This window comes from Carassius gibelio, chromosome A8, assembly GCF_023724105.1.
Source record: "Carassius gibelio isolate Cgi1373 ecotype wild population from Czech Republic chromosome A8, carGib1.2-hapl.c, whole genome shotgun sequence".
Lineage (NCBI taxonomy): Eukaryota > Metazoa > Chordata > Actinopteri > Cypriniformes > Cyprinidae > Carassius > Carassius gibelio.
Window position 1 is genome coordinate 16,370,313 of NC_068378.1, and position 19,410 is coordinate 16,389,722.

General features: G+C 40.3%; 2 protein-coding genes across 4 annotated transcripts; both read left to right on the forward strand.

Moving 5' to 3' along the window:
- Positions 1-54: 54 nt before the first annotated feature.
- Positions 55-7,746, forward strand: LOC128018627 (forkhead box protein P3-like). 2 transcript variants are annotated; one of them, XM_052604242.1, is made up of 12 exons: positions 55-202; positions 3,750-3,910; positions 4,108-4,182; positions 4,260-4,341; positions 4,419-4,575; positions 4,807-4,894; positions 5,107-5,175; positions 5,997-6,162; positions 6,361-6,437; positions 6,518-6,619; positions 6,899-7,020; positions 7,223-7,746. In XM_052604242.1, exons 2-12 carry the CDS (start codon positions 3,752-3,754, stop codon positions 7,296-7,298), a joined length of 1,173 nt encoding a protein of 390 aa, XP_052460202.1. In that variant the 5' UTR covers positions 55-202; positions 3,750-3,751; the 3' UTR covers positions 7,299-7,746. The 2 variants fall into 2 exon arrangements, with proteins under 2 accessions (XP_052460202.1, XP_052460201.1); XM_052604241.1 differs by lacking the exon at positions 55-202 and adding an exon at positions 353-979.
- A 202-nt stretch (positions 7,747-7,948) lies between these two features.
- LOC128018625 (testis-specific Y-encoded-like protein 1) lies at positions 7,949-12,510 on the forward strand. 2 transcript variants are annotated; one of them, XM_052604240.1, is made up of 7 exons: positions 7,949-9,181; positions 9,410-9,487; positions 9,584-9,695; positions 9,836-9,990; positions 10,098-10,174; positions 10,263-10,387; positions 10,516-12,510. In XM_052604240.1, exons 1-7 carry the CDS (start codon positions 8,333-8,335, stop codon positions 10,680-10,682), a joined length of 1,563 nt encoding a protein of 520 aa, XP_052460200.1. In that variant the 5' UTR covers positions 7,949-8,332; the 3' UTR covers positions 10,683-12,510. The 2 variants fall into 2 exon arrangements, with proteins under 2 accessions (XP_052460200.1, XP_052460199.1); XM_052604239.1 differs by having other exon boundaries at positions 7,958-9,181; positions 10,260-10,387.
- The last annotated feature ends 6,900 nt before the right edge of the window (positions 12,511-19,410 follow it).

Consider the following 19,410-nt stretch of genomic DNA (forward strand, 5'->3'; position numbering starts at 1 on the left):
AGTTACTACACACTGGTAAATGTACACACACGCACACACACACCAACACCCAGTGGCGAAACCGTCTGTCTTGCTGAATTTCCACTAAATGTCATGCTAAACATTATAAAAGGGGTGACCCGAACATTTTCCAGAGCATTCAACCTAATAATTGTTCTTTCACTTTCATCAATCTGACAAAATTTCATCAATCACACAACAGGTGAGTTTTTTACTTTCCCTCTTTAAACCTGGTTGTATTATTAGGTATTTATTTGTTTGTTTTCAGAAATAAATATGCATTTTTTTTTCTTCTTTTTTTAAGAAAAAGCTTTTTTTTTTTTTTTTTTTGCCAGTGTTGACAGCAGTAAGTTTTTAATAGAGTTTTAGATTATAAACAGCATTGCATCATCATACTTTTTGGTCAATTTTTGATTTTCTAAATATTCTTTAGTTTTGACAGACAAAGAGTTTTAATCGTTGGCTGTTTCAAGGCTAGATTGGTTAAAATGATCACATTTCTCAAATAAACCACTGAATTAATTGTGATTCGCTTTACACTTAAAATATCACTGGGATTCCAGATGATACTAATTTCTCACAGCACTTCATTACATTGTAGTTTTCATTTTTCTTTTTTTAAACTCACAAACTAACACAGCTCAGCATAGGAAAAAGAGACAAGCAACCAAACATTGTGCTTTCCTAAAGTGCAGATGCAAATGAGGTCTGTCTGTCTTATAGACAACTCAGTCTTTGACTTTTCTTGCCTGTGCAGAGGCACTTACAAAGGCCTTTGCTGAGGAGAAGGATCACACATAGTTACAGTCTCAAGGAAAAACACGACAGACAAAGAAAGGTGTGGGAGGTAAAGCAACCTTCAGCTTCTACAGAGATCCTGCAGTTATGATAGCAATTTCATCATGTTTTAGTTAAACTAATATCTGTGAAATCAATTTTCCAACCTAAAAAAGGATCAGCCAGACACCAGATGTAAAGGGTAAGTTATAAAACTCTAAAAATACACTTCTAGTGTATATGAGAGCTGTACATATGGAGAAAATGAGTAGGTGCAAAAATTTCAAAATAGCTTGGTTGACACAAAATGAGTTTTTGATGTCTTTTAAAAGGTCACCTCTTTATTTGGATATTTTAATCAAGAAATTACATTTTCGTGAAAGCCGCACTTAAAAGTGGTTCTTTGTGGCATGTTAGTTTCAGCAAACAATCCACTTTTTAGCAAGAACCAATTTTGGCAGTGTTGGATTCTTGAGTTGAGATATATAGTTCTGAAAATAGAACTTCTATTAAAGCCTGAAATGAGAGATTTCTGAAAAAAAAGTACTACTTTGACATCTTTCTTGGTTTGAACTGTTGTTTTTAAGAATGACAGCATTAGTTATTTAGTTATGATTTGACATGATAGTGATTGGATAACCAAGTTTGATCAAAAATGTGAAAGAAAAACTAGATAAAATTATATAGGTGCACTGATATTACTATTCTGAATGATACAACTAGGCCATCATAATAATTTCCATGTTATGTTTGAAAACCAATAAATTGCTGATACTTATTCTTTTTGTCTAAGTAAATAATAACAACAATAAAAAAGATAAATTGCTATATACTGTATGCATTCACAGGATGCTGGTTAGTCATTTTCAAAAGCATGCAAATCTTTTAGGCACTTACCTTAGTACACTGTTCAGAGAATAGCCAAGAATAACACTTTTTAATTTCAAATGAGTTTGGACTTGCATATTTTCAGCAATTACCACAGATAATGCAGTAGATGCCATGTTAGTTCATTAATCAATTCTGACCTCCAACAATAAAAAGCCACGATGGTGGAACTGGGGTGGAGCAGGGTGTCCAACTATTAAACGCTATCATTTAACGCTTCAGTTTACAGTACAGTACAGTACATGCCTCAGATATCCTGGTCTTTGATTCACATCATATTGTGTGCTAAAACAAATGAGTGGGTACAGTGGAAAAAAGTGAGTCAGAATGAAATTGGCTATGTTTGTGGGAGAGAATTTAGGCCAGTATCATCTTTCTGTTCCATATCTGTATTTAATTTAAAAAAAAAATTTTTTATTAATTTGATTCCGGATGTATGCAAATTGAAAATATTTGATGCGTGTTCGCTGCATTTAGTTGTTTCACAGCTTGGCTCTAATGACTATCATTGTGACTATGAGTTCCACAGAACATGGAAACTAAAACTGATTTTACTGAATGCTGTAGTGTCATCATTGCAAAATGAAACTAGCTGTCAGTCCAGACTGTTCTCATATTTTGAGGGATTTTTCACAGTGATTGGAACTGAGAGAAGACTGTATTCAAACTGAGAGATGAATAATGAGTTTCATTGCCTTAAATTATCCCAGTCTTATAAATATCATCCTAAGGCTGAACTCTCAGAGGAATAAATTAAAATCAATGTACATTCACTGGGCATTAGGGCAACACATTGAAATCTTATCCTGCAAATTACTGTAAAGTTAAACCCTTGCATATTGCAGATCTAAACCTCTGATATATAGTCTCAGTTACTAATAATACAGAGAGGTGCAGAAAAACGTGCTTATGCTACTTTCAAAAATGTGCATTTTATCAAATCAAGATAAAAAAAAAAGTACGTATAGCATATTTAAAAACCTTAGTTACAATTCAGCAGCTACAAAATACGGCTCTTCTCCTTCTCATCATGCCAAGTTGCTTGTTTGAAAAAACCCCCCAGGTGAAAAATGTTGACATTTATCATACACTGGATGTGGTTAATGTCAAATGTCAGAGAAATAAGCAACACATGACTTAAAAAACCACAATGATAATGGCGCTCTAAAATCCAAAGATGTTTTTTTTTTTTTTTCTCAGAAGTTGTATGTGCAAGATCTTTGCTTTAAGTCCATCTTCGGTTTCAAGAATCAGTATACACTGATGATTCCACAATTTTACATTATTAAACATTAAACTGTCACAGCACACACACACACACACACACACATATAAAGGGTAAATCAGATAAATGATCCACACATAAGGTTGGGGTGTCCTTTCAAATTTAAGAGCAATCATATAATTATGTAATCACTACAAATATTTGAGACTTTAGCATGTATTCAACTTTAGCGACCGACTTAATCTGAGTTTCTAAGATGGACCGAGCAATTATTTTTACAGAGGAAAAATACGATTATTAATAAGATTAATGTCCACACATTTCAGGTTGATGAATTAATAATATAGAAAATGTGTGATAGTTACACCAATTTAATTCATTGACTACTATTTTGTATCTACAATGAACAAATTACTTAACACACATTTGTTAATGTAAATATTTTAGTAGTGAAGTCTTATTGTGAAATATGTAATGTCAAATGCATAAAAAATTATTTTTTTTTAGTTTAAAATAATTGTTTGCTTCACAGAATGGGAAGAAATTAAAAGTTAGTTAATATAACGGGCCCACTTTTCCAGACCTCTTGGTCCCTGCTCAAGGGGAAGGATGGTTTGTGTTCAGAAAATACCCACGCATGCAGTGAAACGAAAAGGAAAACAACTTCCATTGCATTTATCAGTTTTATTCAAATATGTACTGTATAGTTATACTATATTTGGAAACAAGGCAAAGGGTGAGTCTATGTACACAGGAAATAGTTTGCACTAGGGATGATTCATTTCACTCTCAGTATGCAGTAATATATGTTAAAGTAAATGAATTGTAAGCTCTTTTATGACTTCATATTTCTATATAGGAATGTTTCAAAATGGTGCTGGAACAGACAGAGGTGGAGAAAACCGGAGTAGTCACCAAAATCAGTACCAAGAGGAGAACTGTTCAACCTTTTGCAGCATACAGATGAAGGCCAGAGGAATCAGTTCATCTCTGATCTCAGCTAAACCCATGTCTACCGAGGTAACAGACTACAAACTGCCATATTTCTGTATTACTACACAAAACAATAGATATTGAATGATATTAAACAAATATTAATAATGTTAATTATTCAACTTGAGCAATTCACAGCTCAAGTAGCACATTATACTGCAAGAATGAGTGCTGTAACACGAACAAACTTTCAAATGCATCTGTTTGCAATTGTGATTTCAAAGGTATCTGTTGACTTGGACAGTGATTTCAGAGGTTCTGGCTCATCTCACATTCAAAGCTCCGCTCTAAAACAGCAGGTACAGTTTAATTAGAAAAAGGTTGCACTTCCATAGCAACCTCTTGCCTAAACAAGTTGCCTGTTGTCTATATCCAGAGTGCCAGTGGAAATACAAGCAAATATTTTAGACAGCACAGACCATCAGTACTACGCAAAGGCAACCAGCCATTCCCACAAGGTACTGGTACTGTAGGATTGATCAAAACAAATGAAATCTTTTAGATCTGAAACTAAACTTTTCCTAATGCTCCACAGCATTTGGTGTTCACGACTGGGTTGTGAACACTGTGTGTAAGCCAGAACCTGACAGTGACCCGTCAGACCCTGTGCCACTTTACAACAGCCAGTCTGAAAGCAGACTCGGTGCCTCTGTGTCAAGCCCTCAGCCTGGCAGCACAGAGCATACGGAGAAGTAAGTATCTGGTTTGAGAGAATAAACGCACAAACAAATAAATAATGGCCATATGGTCTCAGTTTGTGTGCTAAATTAAGCATTTATTATCATCTCTAGACATGCATATAGTGTTCCAGGCGGCTTACTTTGTGTTAAAGGACAATGCAGATGGCCTGGGTGCTCAAAGAGCAGAGAAGTGTTCAAAGAATATGGACATTTTTTAAAGTGAGACTTTATGTATGTATCTAGACACATTTCTACTGAACATGCTCCTGGGGACAGATGTATAGCCCAGCTGAGAATGCAGAAAGACAAAGTACAATACATGGAGAATCAGGTATGTAACCCCAGTGCTTAAAAACAATGGTTTGTTCAACAGTTTTATATTAGGCCAGCTTATGTGGGAAAAAATGGAACCTATTTATCATCTATCACAGGAGCTAATGATACTTAAATGCAGAGTGTGCAGTTAGGAGGTTTTAATGAGAACTGGATTATAAATGGATGCCTGACATACCATTATAATTACTGTGTGAATGTTACTGTTAGTTGACTGCAGAGAGACGGAAACTGCAGGCTATGCAGTTACACCTATTTGATGTCACATCTACCTCTGAGGTAAGTGCTCTGGTATTAAATTACATTTGACATATGATACATTTTGTTTGGAATGCTAATCACAGTGTGTGTGTATGTGTGTAAATATTTTGTATTATTTGAAAATATTTAAATATTATATTTAAATGTAATAAATAATGCAATTAAGATATTTGGATTAATAAATACATTTCAGGCTAAGTGACTAAGCAGTTCAAGCTATGCTTTAGAGTGTAATTAGCAGCCAGGTGCTGGCAATCACAGAGCTCATAAATGTGATTGTGGCCATCCATGAATCTGGGGAGAGTTACAAGGCAATTGCTATTTTAAGATGCGTAATAAGGATTCACATGGATAAGTGGAAAACTTTAAATACCATTGCAAATCTTCCCAGCAAGGTCACTTATTAAGGTAAGAATATGTAATGCTCAGAAAAAGAAAAAAAAAAAAATACTACATCAGTTGATCTACACATATAAACAAAAAATATATAATGCTACGTAAAAGGAGTCAGGAAAAACGGTAGGTATTTTGATTAGCAATTGGTTTATGGCTTTTTCTTCACATCAGTTTATACTTTGCAAGACCATCTGTCTGCCAGCTAAAGCTGACCTGAAATAAGGCACCATAAGAAAACAACGATGTTCAGCCAGTGAACAACGGTGAAAAAGGGAGCGTTAGAAAAGCCAGGACAAAATCCTATGTGAATTAATCAAATTGTTCCATAATGACAGTGGGATCTGTTTATGTTCTTGTCACTTGAAGTTAAATTTTACCTACTTCAAGGGCTTGATGAAGGCCAGATGATACACACTGATGTAATTTTCTCCTTCTGATCTCAGGATGATATCGGTGTGGAGAACCCGGGACATCTGTCAGGACATCTGTCACGACTCCTGCAACCTGCAGCATTTCAGAACGCAAATGGTGTTTATGACAATGAGAGAGCAGCAGCTGAAGCGTTAACACAAGGATTCTGGCAGATCTCTACCTCACAAGTTATACCAGGTAATCCATCCTGAAAACATTTGTTACTATTAAAATTATACCATACAAAAACACTGATTCTGAAACCGAACATATGTATGTTAAATCTAAGATTACCAGTCACTCATATTTCATCTCCACATACAACACAACTGTATATGTGGTTATTATTATTATTATTATTATTATTATTATTATCATTTTTTTTTCTGGCTTTAGGGATTATCCCCAGTTTTGAGTATTATAAGTTCACAAATATTAGGCCACCTTTCACCTACGCCTCCATGATACGATGGGTAAGTACTGCTGAATTAAACATCCTGTATATCACCTTTTCATTTCCTGTTAGTCACAAAAAAGTTGTCTTTTATGTTAGGCCATCCTGGAGTCCCCTGAGAAGCAGCTTACTCTGAATGAAATCTATCATTGGTTTACCCGCATGTTTTTCTACTTTCGTCACAACACTGCCACATGGAAGGTACTGTATAAGATGCAGAATTTGTACTGTAAACATTATATTTGTCATTCCATGACTCACTACACATAAGCCAATTCTGAAAGCCACAGCCTCCGGTTTATACATCAGAAAACTTTCACAACTTGTATGTTAATGATAGAAATAATGATGATGAACCGGCTGTGAAATTACAGTGGTTTAATGTTAGGGAAGACTATGTGAGCCTTATTCTTTATAGGTACAACTCATTAGATGCAACATGATTTAACAAGTAACCAACACATCTTTGCATGTGTGCAGAACGCTGTCCGGCATAACCTCAGTCTTCATAAGTGCTTTGTGCGTGTTGAAGGCAGGAAAGGTTCTGTTTGGACTGTGGATGAAGAGGAATTTCTGAGAAGAAAAGGACAAAGGTTTCACAGGTTAGTAGTCTTCACTTTTTCATAGGGGTGATGGTAACACTTTACCACTGCATGTCAGACTGCTGGTGGATAGTTGGTTGTAGGTTTATGATTGTTGAGTAGTGAAGATTAAAAAAAACTACTTTGGATGGATCTAATATATGTATTTTTGGAGGTGGGAGAATCATAAGACATATTGCATCTGCACCACTTATTCCTCCAGGGACCAGGATATGGGCTGGATGGCACCTTTTCACCTGTTTCCTGTGACTCCACAAAATGAAACTCCTCAGATGTGAGGCTCAAATGGACTCATTAAGAGACCGCAACAACATTTCAACCACTAACAATATTTTTTTATTGTAAGAATGATAGATATGATTGTTTAAAATGGTTGTTTGTAAATGTATACAGTAGGTGGCAGTCTATTTCAAACCTAATTATGTTTTTCTTTTTTGGAAAAAGTGTAAGGAATCAATATGTAGTTTACATAATCCAAAAATAAAGTTAAGAAGTGGGTGTTCAAACTTATTATCCTTCTTGCATGTAAATTTACCTATAAAAAGTACAAGTACATACATTTTTATAATGCCTACAGAGATACATCAATGATATGAATGGTATCCTATGTAAATGCATTTAATATGGTGCTTAATTCAATATTGATAGCTATGCTGTTAAACAATAACTGTATATTAATGTCTTAAAATATTATAAATCCAAATAAAGGCCAAAATGTAAACGCAATCCAGCACTGTTATACTTTTCTTCATACATTACGCAACGTCAAGTTCTGCCTATAGACTAAAATATAATAAAAAACCGTCCAAGTCAGAAACATTACACGGTGCGTAAATGCAACGCAATGGTGATGTACTCCGTGAAATGGCTCGTCATCAACTGTAGTACAACGTCTACGATTGGCCGAGAGATTTTTGCGCGGTGCATTTCAGCCAATCAGAGCTTTGTTTTCGCGCTCGTATGTAAAGACTCTGATAAATGGCGAACGGAAGGGCAAACTGTAAACAAATACAAAAGAACTGGATATTTTTAGGCGAATTGTGACTTTTAAGGGAAAAGTAATTCAATAGTACGAATACTGTGTCTAAGTGCAAACGGGAATATTCGATATGCGACAGTGAGCGAGAGTTTAAACTAGCCTCGTTGAGCGTTAGGAGGCTTCCTAGGCCTGCTGACATTTGCGCAGACTTTGAATTCGGCAGAGTGCTGTGATGCGAACGCGGGCTCTGGGAAGAGACCCGCGCAGTTAACACTCATTTAAAATCCGTTTTAAAACCATATACGTCTGACAAAGTTACCACCAGTCATTATCATGAGTACAATTTCGGACAGCAGTCAGCCGTCCGAAACTAACCAGACGAAAAGAAGTGCAAGTCCAAGTGGAGAGTCTGAGTCCACGCTGCCCAAGCAGGCGAAAGTGAGTGATGAGGAACCAAGGAATGACTCTCGTGAAGATGCAGGATCTGAGAAAGTTGGCAACGGTGAGCCAAAACATGGATCTGCCGCGCAGGAGAGCACGGGACAGGATGGTGGAGGAGAGAGCGCAAGACAGGCTGGTGGAGGAGAGAGCACAGGACAGGCTGGTGGAGGAGAGAGCGCGCGCCAGGAGTCAGATTCCGCGGCCATCGCCGCAGCAGAAGCGCTCGCCAGTCTGACCGGTGGAGACGGGGGCGAAGACCGTAAAGAAATGCCCTGTTCGTCCAAAAAAGCGAGTCGAGAAAAATCTAGGGATAAGTCTAATCGTCCCAGTTCCTCTCAGAGCGAGAGAAGGACGGAGGCAGCCGCGGCTGACAGCTCCTCGTCCCTGCTGCTCTGCGAGGACAGAGAAGATCCAGAGCAGGCTTCGTTTGTGGATGATGATGATGAGGAGGAGGAGGAGGAGGATGACGAGTCCCTTCCTGGCTCTTCCTCCACGGCTAGCTCGTCTGTCGCCTCTGATAACGAGGACGGGGAGTGTGCCATAGTGTCGGTGAAGATGGCCCCGGAGGTGCGGCAGTCCGTGGCGCTGCTCGCTCAGGTGCAGATGCGACTGGACGCGCTGGAGAAGAAAGGCGCGCGTCTGCATCAGCGCCTGGAGTTGAAACTGAGCCGCCAGCGACGCCCTCACCTGGACCAGCGCAACGCCATCACTCAATCCATCCCAGGCTTTTGGGTCACTGCGGTATCCTTTAACAGTGTGCATGACGTTCAGGTGGACAACTTAAATATATAGGCCTTTGAAGTTGAGTTCTGTCTTTTAAATAACACACACCCATTTCAATCTAATTACAGTTTCATTTTAGTTCATTTTATATTTCCATTTGCGTCAAATGTCTTTCAACCAAATGATTGTGGATTCCAGATCTTTGTCTTCATTTACATAATGTGCACTTAACATAAAGCCAATCAGCTTCTGAATCACCCACATCTATCAACGCAAATCGATGAGACTGATGAAGATGCTCTAAGCTACATGACTAATTTAGAGGTAATAAATGTTTTCTGTTTTCTTTTTCCTATTTTCAAATCTTGCAAATGATCTGTATTTGTATTTGTATTTTTTAATATGCTCATCATTTGACAGATTGAGTCTTTCAAGAACAACAAACTTGGATACCGCATCTGCTTCCATTTCCGGCGAAATCCCTTTTTTCAAAACAAAATGATAGTGAAAGAAATTCATCTTGGTATGGGAGGTGAGCTGACCACTATCACAGTACCCCTCTTTTCAGGAATGTGAAACGGATTACACTGAGATGCATTTATTTATTCTGAGTTTAAAAAAATTGAAAAGGTTGATCATGCTTTATCTGCACGTGCTTTCCTTTTTGCACAGGGTCTCCGGTGTCATTCTCCAACCCAATTTTGTGGCAAAGAGGGCAGAATCTGGTTGGTAGTGGAGAACCACGTCGAACATCACAGGGAGTCTACCAGAGCTTCTTCCACTGGTTCAGTGACCACAGCAACCCAGCAAGGGATGACATCGCACAGGTACATCTCTCATGAGGCTAGATCTGTTTGAACAGGCCAAATCAAAATCCTAAACGAAGACGAGAATGATTGTTAAAAAAAAGGAACTCTCATTCCTTTGGTTCTAGATCCTGAAGGATGACCTGTACAGAAATCCTTTGAGGTACTACCTGACTCCACTCTGGGAGCCACGAGAGAATGGCAGGTAATCTCTAGCCAGAAACATCCAGATTTTTCAAAGTGTGTGTTTTGCTTTTTTTTTTCCTTTTTAACAAGTTTCCATTTTCCAGCAGTGCTCCCAAGCGTCAGAGCAGCAATAATGGAGACGAGTGTGTGATCATCTCAGATTCAGATGAAGATGAGGAGCAGAGGAGCCAAAACCTCGGCCAGGAGGATGAAGATGATGACCAAGATGGAGGTGAGGTATTCCTGTTCACAATCACGTCACAGTTTAATATAAACTCTTTTTATGTAAGTATTTCAAAGCTATTAAAAACAAAGTGGATTTTATTCCTAAATCATCATGACTAATCATTTTTCTCTTAGGCTCAGAAGAGGATGACCGAGATGAGGGGGAATCCTCCTGTGAGGAGAGAGAGGAAGAGGAAGTGGATGTTGAGGAAGTAGAAGAATCACGTGACTCCGAAAGCTGTGAGGTCAGGGAGCAAGGACGTGAAGAGGAAGACATTGATATAGATGAAGAGAAGAGTTAGGACTTGGGGCTGTCGCCGTTTCTTTTTATGCAGAATAATGTCACTAGATTTTTCTATGATCCATTTTGATGATACTGTTTTCTGCATAAATTAATAGCCTGTTTCAAATAAGTTGTTAAAGATTAGAATTTAACCATGTATTCATTGTAGGCTTTCTATACATCAGAAATTATGAATATTCAAATTTAGTGTGTGCACTCCTCCAAAAACATCTGCTTTTCTTAAGGTGTCATCACATTTTACACTCATAACTTTGCATTAACAGATTTCAGAGGGCTACTGATTCCCGTAAAACACTTGTTTTATCTCACAATGGACCGTTTAAAGCTTGGGATTTCAGACTGCACTCAGTTTACTTTAGTTTAGTTTTTTTTGTCCAGTTTAGAGGGCTTGATGTATGACAGTATACAGTATCATAGTCCATCACTCACAATTATGACCATTTCTAAACACACCATACTTTCCTGTTTGCTATGTTTTAAGGGCTTAATCGCATTTTTCAGTCATTGTAATATTTTTGGGTAATTGTTGTTTGTGTTACTTTTTCCTCCTCCTCGATTGGTTTTCTTGCCTTGTTATTGTTCATTAACTCTACCACCACAGTTTGGTTGTAAGGAAAAAGGTCAAACATTCTGAAATGCACCTCATTCTGAACCAAAACTAGGTAACTCAGGGATGTTTCCTCTTTTATCCTCCTTATATTGTAGATGGGTTTCCCTCCATCAGCTTCATTTATTCAGTTTTAGTTTTTCACTTTATTTACAGAAGTAGATACCGATCGTGACACTTGGTACCTCTTGCTTTGATGATAAGGTGATTCTTAAAACTACCTTTGTCATGTCTAAGAATGAAGTTGGATATACACACTGTCAGCACATGCACATAACCATTTATTCACGGCAATGAATAACAATTGTAATGTTATGTAAATGAGCAAAATAGTGGCAAGACCATCATGTGGTGTTTTTTTCTTTCCTTTTGACAGCATGATGTGTGCACTCAATACTCCGACTTTTGTGTCCAGTTAAATGCTTAGATAATATTGTAAAAATAGTGAATATGTACACATTTGTTCATGACGTCTTTGATATATCACTTCTCTTTTTCACTCTTTCTCCATCATTTCTAATAGTGCTTCTTTCCCTCCTTTGCAGTAATGTATTTTCTTAACTTTTAAGTCAGTTATTAGAGTGAAACCATTCTAAATATTATCATTGTAATCTGTTATAAGGCAGTTGTGTTTAAACATATTGAGTTTTGACCTGTAAAAGTTTGGTTTAAAAAGCGAAAAGCTGTATACTGGATTGAAGGCCAGTGGTTTGTACATAATCCTTTCCCTTAAAAAAAGGGGGTTATAATTTGTTATTGAATCATTAGGATAGATTTTACCTACAGTATCTCTGAAAAGCTATATTTTGTGTGCTACATTTTATAGAGAACTACAATTTTTAAATGTGTTTTTTTTTTTTTTTTTTTTCATGTCAAATAAAGGTTTTTGTCTTTTCATTCAGAATGTTTAATGTGGCTTTTGTCTCTTCTGCTTCTCAAGGAAATGAATGGCTTTGTTCTTTCCTGTTGACACACTTATTTAGTGTTAATCTTTTAACAATAATTAATCTGAGCCGGGGACTATATAATAAGATATTGCATCACATAAATATGCACCTAATTGTATTTACAAGTTTCTCTGAAACTTCTATAATTTGTTTTTCACGTTTCACAATTCTTCTTTCAAGACGTAATTATTTCTCACGTCTACCCACAAGAGGGCAGCATTGCAAAGAAAATAATTGATTTCCCTTTTCAATAAAAGAGCAAAGTCTTTTTATGTATGTGTGTGTGTTTTTTTTTTTTTAATGGAGCAACTGTCACGTTACGCGTTGCAGGAAACGACGAGAGAGAACCAATTGCAGGTAAGTCAGATTTATTTAAGGGATAATCCAGAGGGGTAAACAGTCCAGGCAGGGGTCGAAACCAAAACATCAATCCACATAAAAACAAGACACGAAGACAAGGCAAGGCAAGGCAAGGCAAGGCAAGAGTTGACGGACATGAAATATCAAAAGACATTAGACAAGGACTCCGTAACACAGACTAAGACAGACTGGGTATTTATACAGAAGGATAATGAGGAGACAGGAGACAGGTGGGGAAACAATTAATTAACTTAACAAGGAGGAAGGTGACCATATAAGGAAACAGGAAGTGATCTGGGACAGACACCGTGAGAAGGAGGACATCTAGTGGAACCCCGGGGAACAACAACCCAGACACTGTGACAGTACCCCCCCCTCTACGGAGCGGCTCCCAGATGCTCCAAGACAAGACACAACACAGAGACCAGGAGGGAGGCGGACAGGTGGAGGCTCAGGGGGAGGGACGGAGGGCCGGAAAAGGAACACATGGGGAACAAACACCAGAAATGTAAACATAAAACAGGGAGACCAGGAGGGAGGGGGACCGGAGGAGGTACAGGGGGAGGGACGGAGGGCCAGACTAACTGAGGGGAACAGACAGAAACATAACAGAACTCAAAAAACACAAAACAGAAGTCCATGAAGGACATGTTGAGGCGTCCACCAGGGCGGAGCAGATGACCACCACAGCCGTGTGGTCAAGGCCAAAACCCTCCAGGGCGGAGCGGAAGACCACCACAGCCTTGTGGTCAAAGTCAGAGCCCTCCAGGGCGGAGCGGAAGACCACCACAGCCTTGTGGTCAAAGTCAGAGCCCTCCAGGGCGGAGCGGACGACCACCACAGCCTTGTGGTCAAAGTCAGAGCCCTCCAGGGCGGAGCGGACGACCACCACATCCTCGTGGTCACCGCCAGAGTCCCCCAGGGCGGAGCGGATGACCACCACGTCCTCGTGGTCACCGCCAAAGTCTCTGGAACCGCCTCGGGCACTGCCTCGGCCTCCGGAACCACATTGGTCACCGCCTCAGCCTTCAGAACAGCATCGAGCACCACATCGGGAAGTGCATCGGGCACCGCCTCGGGAACTGCATCGGGCACCGCCTCGGGCACCGCCTCGGGCACCGCCTCGGGCACCGCCTCGGGCACCGCATCGGGAACTGCATCGGGCACCGCCTCGGCCTCTCGAACAGCAGCGAGCACCTCCTCGGGAACAGCCTCGGCCTCGGGAACAGCCTCGGGCACCGCCTCGGGAACTGCATCGGGCACCGCCTCGGGAACTGCATCGGGCACCGCCTCGGGAACTGCATCGGGCACCGCCTCGGCCTCTCGAACAGCAGCGAGCACCTCCTCGGGAACAGCCTCGGCCTCGGGAACAGCCTCGGGCACCGCCTCGGGAACAGCATCGGGCACCGCCTCGGGAACAGCATCGGGCACCGCCTCGGGAACAGCCTCGGCATCAGGCACAGCCTCGGCCTCCGGAACAGCATCGAGCACCGACTCGGCATCGGGCGCTGCCTCGGCATCGGGTGCCACCTCGGCCTCTGGAACAGCGTCGGGCACCGCCTCGACCTCCGGAACAGCCTCTGGCACCGCCTCGGTAACTGCAATGGGAACAGCCTCGGGCACCGCCTCGGCCTCCAGAACAGGATCGAGCACCACCTCGGCCTCTGGAACAGGGTCGGGCACCGCCTCGACCTCCGGAACAGCCTCTGGCACCGCCCCGGTAACTGCAATGGGAACAGCCTCGGGCACCGCCTCAGCCTCCAGAACAGGATCGAGCACCGCCTCGGCATCGGGCACTGCCTCGGCTTCGGGCACCGCCTCGGCTTCGGGCACCGCCTCGGGCACGGCCTCGGAGACGACAGCGTGAATATTCTCCTGGACGGAAGCGGCCCGCTCGGGAAAGTCCTCGGGGACGACAGCGGTCCACTCGGGAACATTCTCCAGGCCTTGCGGAACGGTAGGCGCCCGTCTCCTCGTCCTCCGTCCTCTATGACGGTGAGTCGGTGGCACCTGGACTGGCGACTCAGGCGTTGAGTCGGCCATCTTGTGCGGTGGCGCTGGGCTGGCGGCCATCTTGTGCTGTGTTGCTGGGCTGGCGGCCATCTTGTGCTGTGTCGCTGGGCTGGCGGTCCTTTTGTGCTGTGGCGCTGGGCTGGCGGCCATCTTGTGCTGATGCGCTGGCTCAGCAGCCATGACATGAACCGTCTTGGGAACCTCTAGGATCCTTGATAGTGTAGCGAAATAATCCAAGAATGAGTCAGCGGCCATCTTGTGTTGTGGTACTGGGTTAGCGACCACTTGGTGCTGTGGAGCTGGGCTGGCGGCCATCTTGGGTTGTGGCGCTACCATGGAGGGTGTGTGCTTCCTCTCACCTCTCCGTTCGCCATGGTGAGAGGGTGGCTCTGATCCATCCCACACGAGCCCCGGGTCAAAGGGAGGCCATGGTTGAGAGCGATGACGAGTCTCCTCTCGACCACTTCCTCCTCGGCGACCTCCCCTGGTCCCCCGGAAAACCACCAGGCGAGTTCCCTCAAAACCGCCTCTGTCCCGTTCGGTGGCTGGGGATGAGGCATGAGTAGACATACCGCTGGTTCTCTGTTGTGACGGAGTCCTTCTGTCACGTTACGCGTTGCAGGAAACGACGAGAGAGAACCAATTGCAGTTAAGTCAGATTTATTTAAGGGATAATACAGAGGGGTAAACAGTCCAGGCAGGGGTCGAAACCAAAACATCAATCCACATAAAGGCAAGGCAAGGCAAGGCAAGGCAAGGCAAGGCAAGGCAAGGCAAGGCAAGGCAAGGCAAGGCAAGGCAAGGCAAGGCAAGGCAAGGCAAGGCAAGGCAAGGCAAGAGTTGACGGACATGAAATATCAAAAGACATTAGACAAGGACTCCGTAACACAGACTAAGACAGACTGGGTATTTATACAGAAGGATAATGAGGAGACAGGAGACAGGTGGGGAAACAATTAATTAACTTAACAAGGAGGAAGGTGACCATATAAGGAAACAGGAAGTGATCTGGGACAGACACCGTGAGAAGGAGGACATCTAGTGGAACCCCGGGGAACAACAACCCAGACACTGTGACAGCAACAGCTCTGGTGCATAATATTAGGATTCCAGCTTTTTTCCATAGAGAGCTTGTTTTGACTTCTGTATTTGAAGCACCTCCAGACAACACAAGCTCTTGGTTATGGTGGTGGGACAGCATATAAGCCTCCTAGTGCAGCATGATGTCATTGTCAAAAGCTCTTATCTCCATTCACATTCCTGTGCTTAGACAGCTGTGTTGTGCTTGATCACGTAAACTGATGCATTACATGTTTTCATGATCAATTCAACAGTCTTTACAGGTTGGCAGCAGCATTATCTGAGATTTGACCTTCAGAGGTCAAACACATCTCTTAGGAAATGCATGGATCAAACTGAACACATATTTCCTTTAAAATATGGAAATACAGTACATGATCCACTAGGTAAACTTTACTTTGTCCTCGTCACCTCTGGCTGCATGTTAACCAGTAGCTTGGATCTTGACACAAGAGAGGTCAATGTTTAATGAAGCTTGGATACGCATTTAAACAGCACAGCTCTGCAAACAGCCGAAGGGCAGGCATTTTTGGGCAGGCCTCAGCAGAGGAGTGCCGATGTTGCAATGGTACACTTAAAACCTTTGATTTCATGCTTAATGCAATGCTATAAATATTCCACTAGCAAAAGCCTGCCCTGTTTTTAAATGCAAAGCAGCCAAGCAGGCAGCAAGAGTAGAGCCGCAATGTAGATACCACCACATGCTTTATCAAGATTGAAGGAACTACGTGATCTCATGGGCGCACGAGCTACTGTCCCACCCGCTCAAGTCAGAAGAATGTTGTTTAATCAGTATAATTAGGTTGAGATTACATACATTTTTTACATGAAAAATATTATATAACATTTAAAAACATATAGTAATTTATTATTGTAACTATTAATATTATTATTTTAGGCACATTTTTGGCTGTGCTCTTATATATGACTAAGAATTTTCCACATTTTATAATCTTCTTATGTGTTTAATGTTGGTGAAGTAAGTCTTAAAACTTTTACATTCAGTTCCTGATTTAGTTTTTATTTAATTTTTTACATTTTTTTGTTCAATTATTTTAAAAAAAATTTAAAACAATGTTTATATTTCATTTTTTATTATTTTACTGTTACATTTTAAAATGTAAAATACAATTTAAAACATCACTGATTTTTTAAAACATGATTTTTAAGTTAAATGAGCACATTTTGACAGTATTGTTTTATTTTAATATCACCCACATTTACACTTTTCTTTTGTATTTAATATAAGAAGTGCAGTGAATCTCAAAACCTATAGCATGAAATTCATGATTATGTTTTAATTTAATTTAATTATTATATTATTTTATTTCATTATTAATATATATGTAGGCACAGTGAATCTCATAGCCTTTTTAAATTAAATTCATTGATTAATTATATACATTATTTCAATGACGTTGACCATGGTTGCTTTGAGATTCTTGCTCATTCAAGTTATTACTCACGGTTTCTGTCAGGCAGAAGAGGTGAAGGACAGAGCTCTTGATTTGAGCCATCTTTACCCTTTGCAATTTCAAAAAAATATTACAGTATCAATTTGTCTTTACAATTCAGTAAAGCATCCATAATACCAGCCTATAGCATTAGATCAAATTAAAGTCTTACAAAATCATCCGTCCCAAAAAGTAATATAAATATGCACTGCATGTTAAAAAAAAAGTATGCAACTGAATATAAGAAAGAAGGTCAGAAAGTGAAGGAGACAGAGATGGAGTGTGATGAAGAGGTCGGGAGCTGGGGAATAGAAAGAGTAAGATAGACAAAAAGAAGGAAAGAGAGATGAATGGTGAAGCTAATTATCAGGGTCTCTGACAGCCCTGGCAAGCAGATGAATGGTTTTATCTGAAATATCAGCAGTGGCAGCAGGAGTCGCAGCCTTCAGGCATCCACTGCACTCTTTCCAACCGTCTGCCCTCCAAAATGTGTTTTGACTCACTCTGTGGCTAAATGAGTTTGCATGCATATTTGAATATCTGAGTATACATGCATATCTGAGCACTGAATTCTGTTATTTCATCAAAAACACAACCTTTTTGAATATAGTAAACAAGTCTGAGTGTGTGTTCCTCAGCTTTTGTGTATAAATTACCCATCACTCATTATTAGATGACCATCACACCTCAGGTGATTGCTTTTGCAATCAAGATGGAACTGGAGTGTACAGGAAAAAAAAGCAAAAGGCACCTCAGCGGGACTTTTATCATCCCAAAATCTCATGGCACTGCATCCATCTTTGATGAGGCAGGCTGCTTATACGATCATCCATCCTGGGCATCCTGTGGGCTGCGGCTAGGGTGCTGACAGATTTATCTCTTAAGACAGATGTACTTCACCCTCCCACATCCCTCCAGCTTTTTAACTTTTCCATGAATTTACTTTCCTTTTCTCTGGATTTTGGAGGTTAGCACCAGGTTTACCAAGGATACTGACTCATGCGGGGAATATATCAGAGGCGGAGAGAACTGTTATTAGGAAATGGTATTTTATTAGGAAATTACATACTTTGTTTTAATGGAGCTAGAGGGTACTAGGGTCAATGACACGACTTTAATGACATGAAAATATGACAAGGCAAGGTTAGTTCAGGTTGTAAAGTGTGGTGTGACTCCACACAAATATGATGATATTTGTGAATAAATTATTAGTGAAACATGTATTTGTAAATTAAAAATATATATAAAAAATAACAAATAAAACGCCCAGACAAAATAATTGTAAAAGTTTATATATATTTATATATATATATATATATATATATATATATATATATATATAAATGAATAAACCATGTAAAATCAACATGAATACAAAGAGAGCTGTTTTAAGAAACTTATCATGCCCATTTTTGAAACATACATTAAAAAGAAACATTTTTCTTTATTGTGGAGACTCTTATATGTGATCGACCTACTGGTCAACTTTAAAAAATGTATCCCTCCCCAACTCAAAAGCTGTGCAGACACACAGCCTACAGCCTTCATCAAAAGCACTGCCTGTATTTATGAGAGCCACGTACTCTTGATGATAAATTTGTTGTAACTCTTGCTTTGAGTCTGCAAATCTCCATTTATTCACTCCAGTGAAAGAAAGACAATCATCTCCCAACAAAACCCCACTGACTTCCTGACCATGTATGATGAAACGTGATGCTTTCTGTAGACCAAATGCATTTGAGCTCTTTAAGATTCAAATACAGCCTTTTTTCGATCTTTACAATGCATATTGTATCAAATCAATGAAGGTTTAAAGGAGAATAAATCATGTGCTCTTTCACACAAAGGATATAGTTCAAATTCTCTGCTTTCACAAACATGAGACGGTCACTCAAAAGGTCTGTCGAAGTTAGTAACAAAGGGAAATATATAGCTGTAACATTAGGCCATCAACTTTTAAGTTGCCATAGCAGCATGCCCATGCAAGATACAAAGGTCACTTGTGAATTAAAATATAAGAAAGTGTTTTCACTTAAAACAGGGTGCGTACAATTCAAAACATGACCTTTTTTACTGGTTCTTTCTTTGTTATATGCCACATCATGTTTCATCATTATGGTGTTTTCTCACCAAATTGAGGTTTTACTGCACTGTTTAAACCTAATATCCTCATATGTTAGACAATTAAGCTTCTTAGTTGATTCACTGGTTTACGTACTTGTGGTCGTAAAACTACGGACTGTGTAAAGTGTCTCATGACGTGGG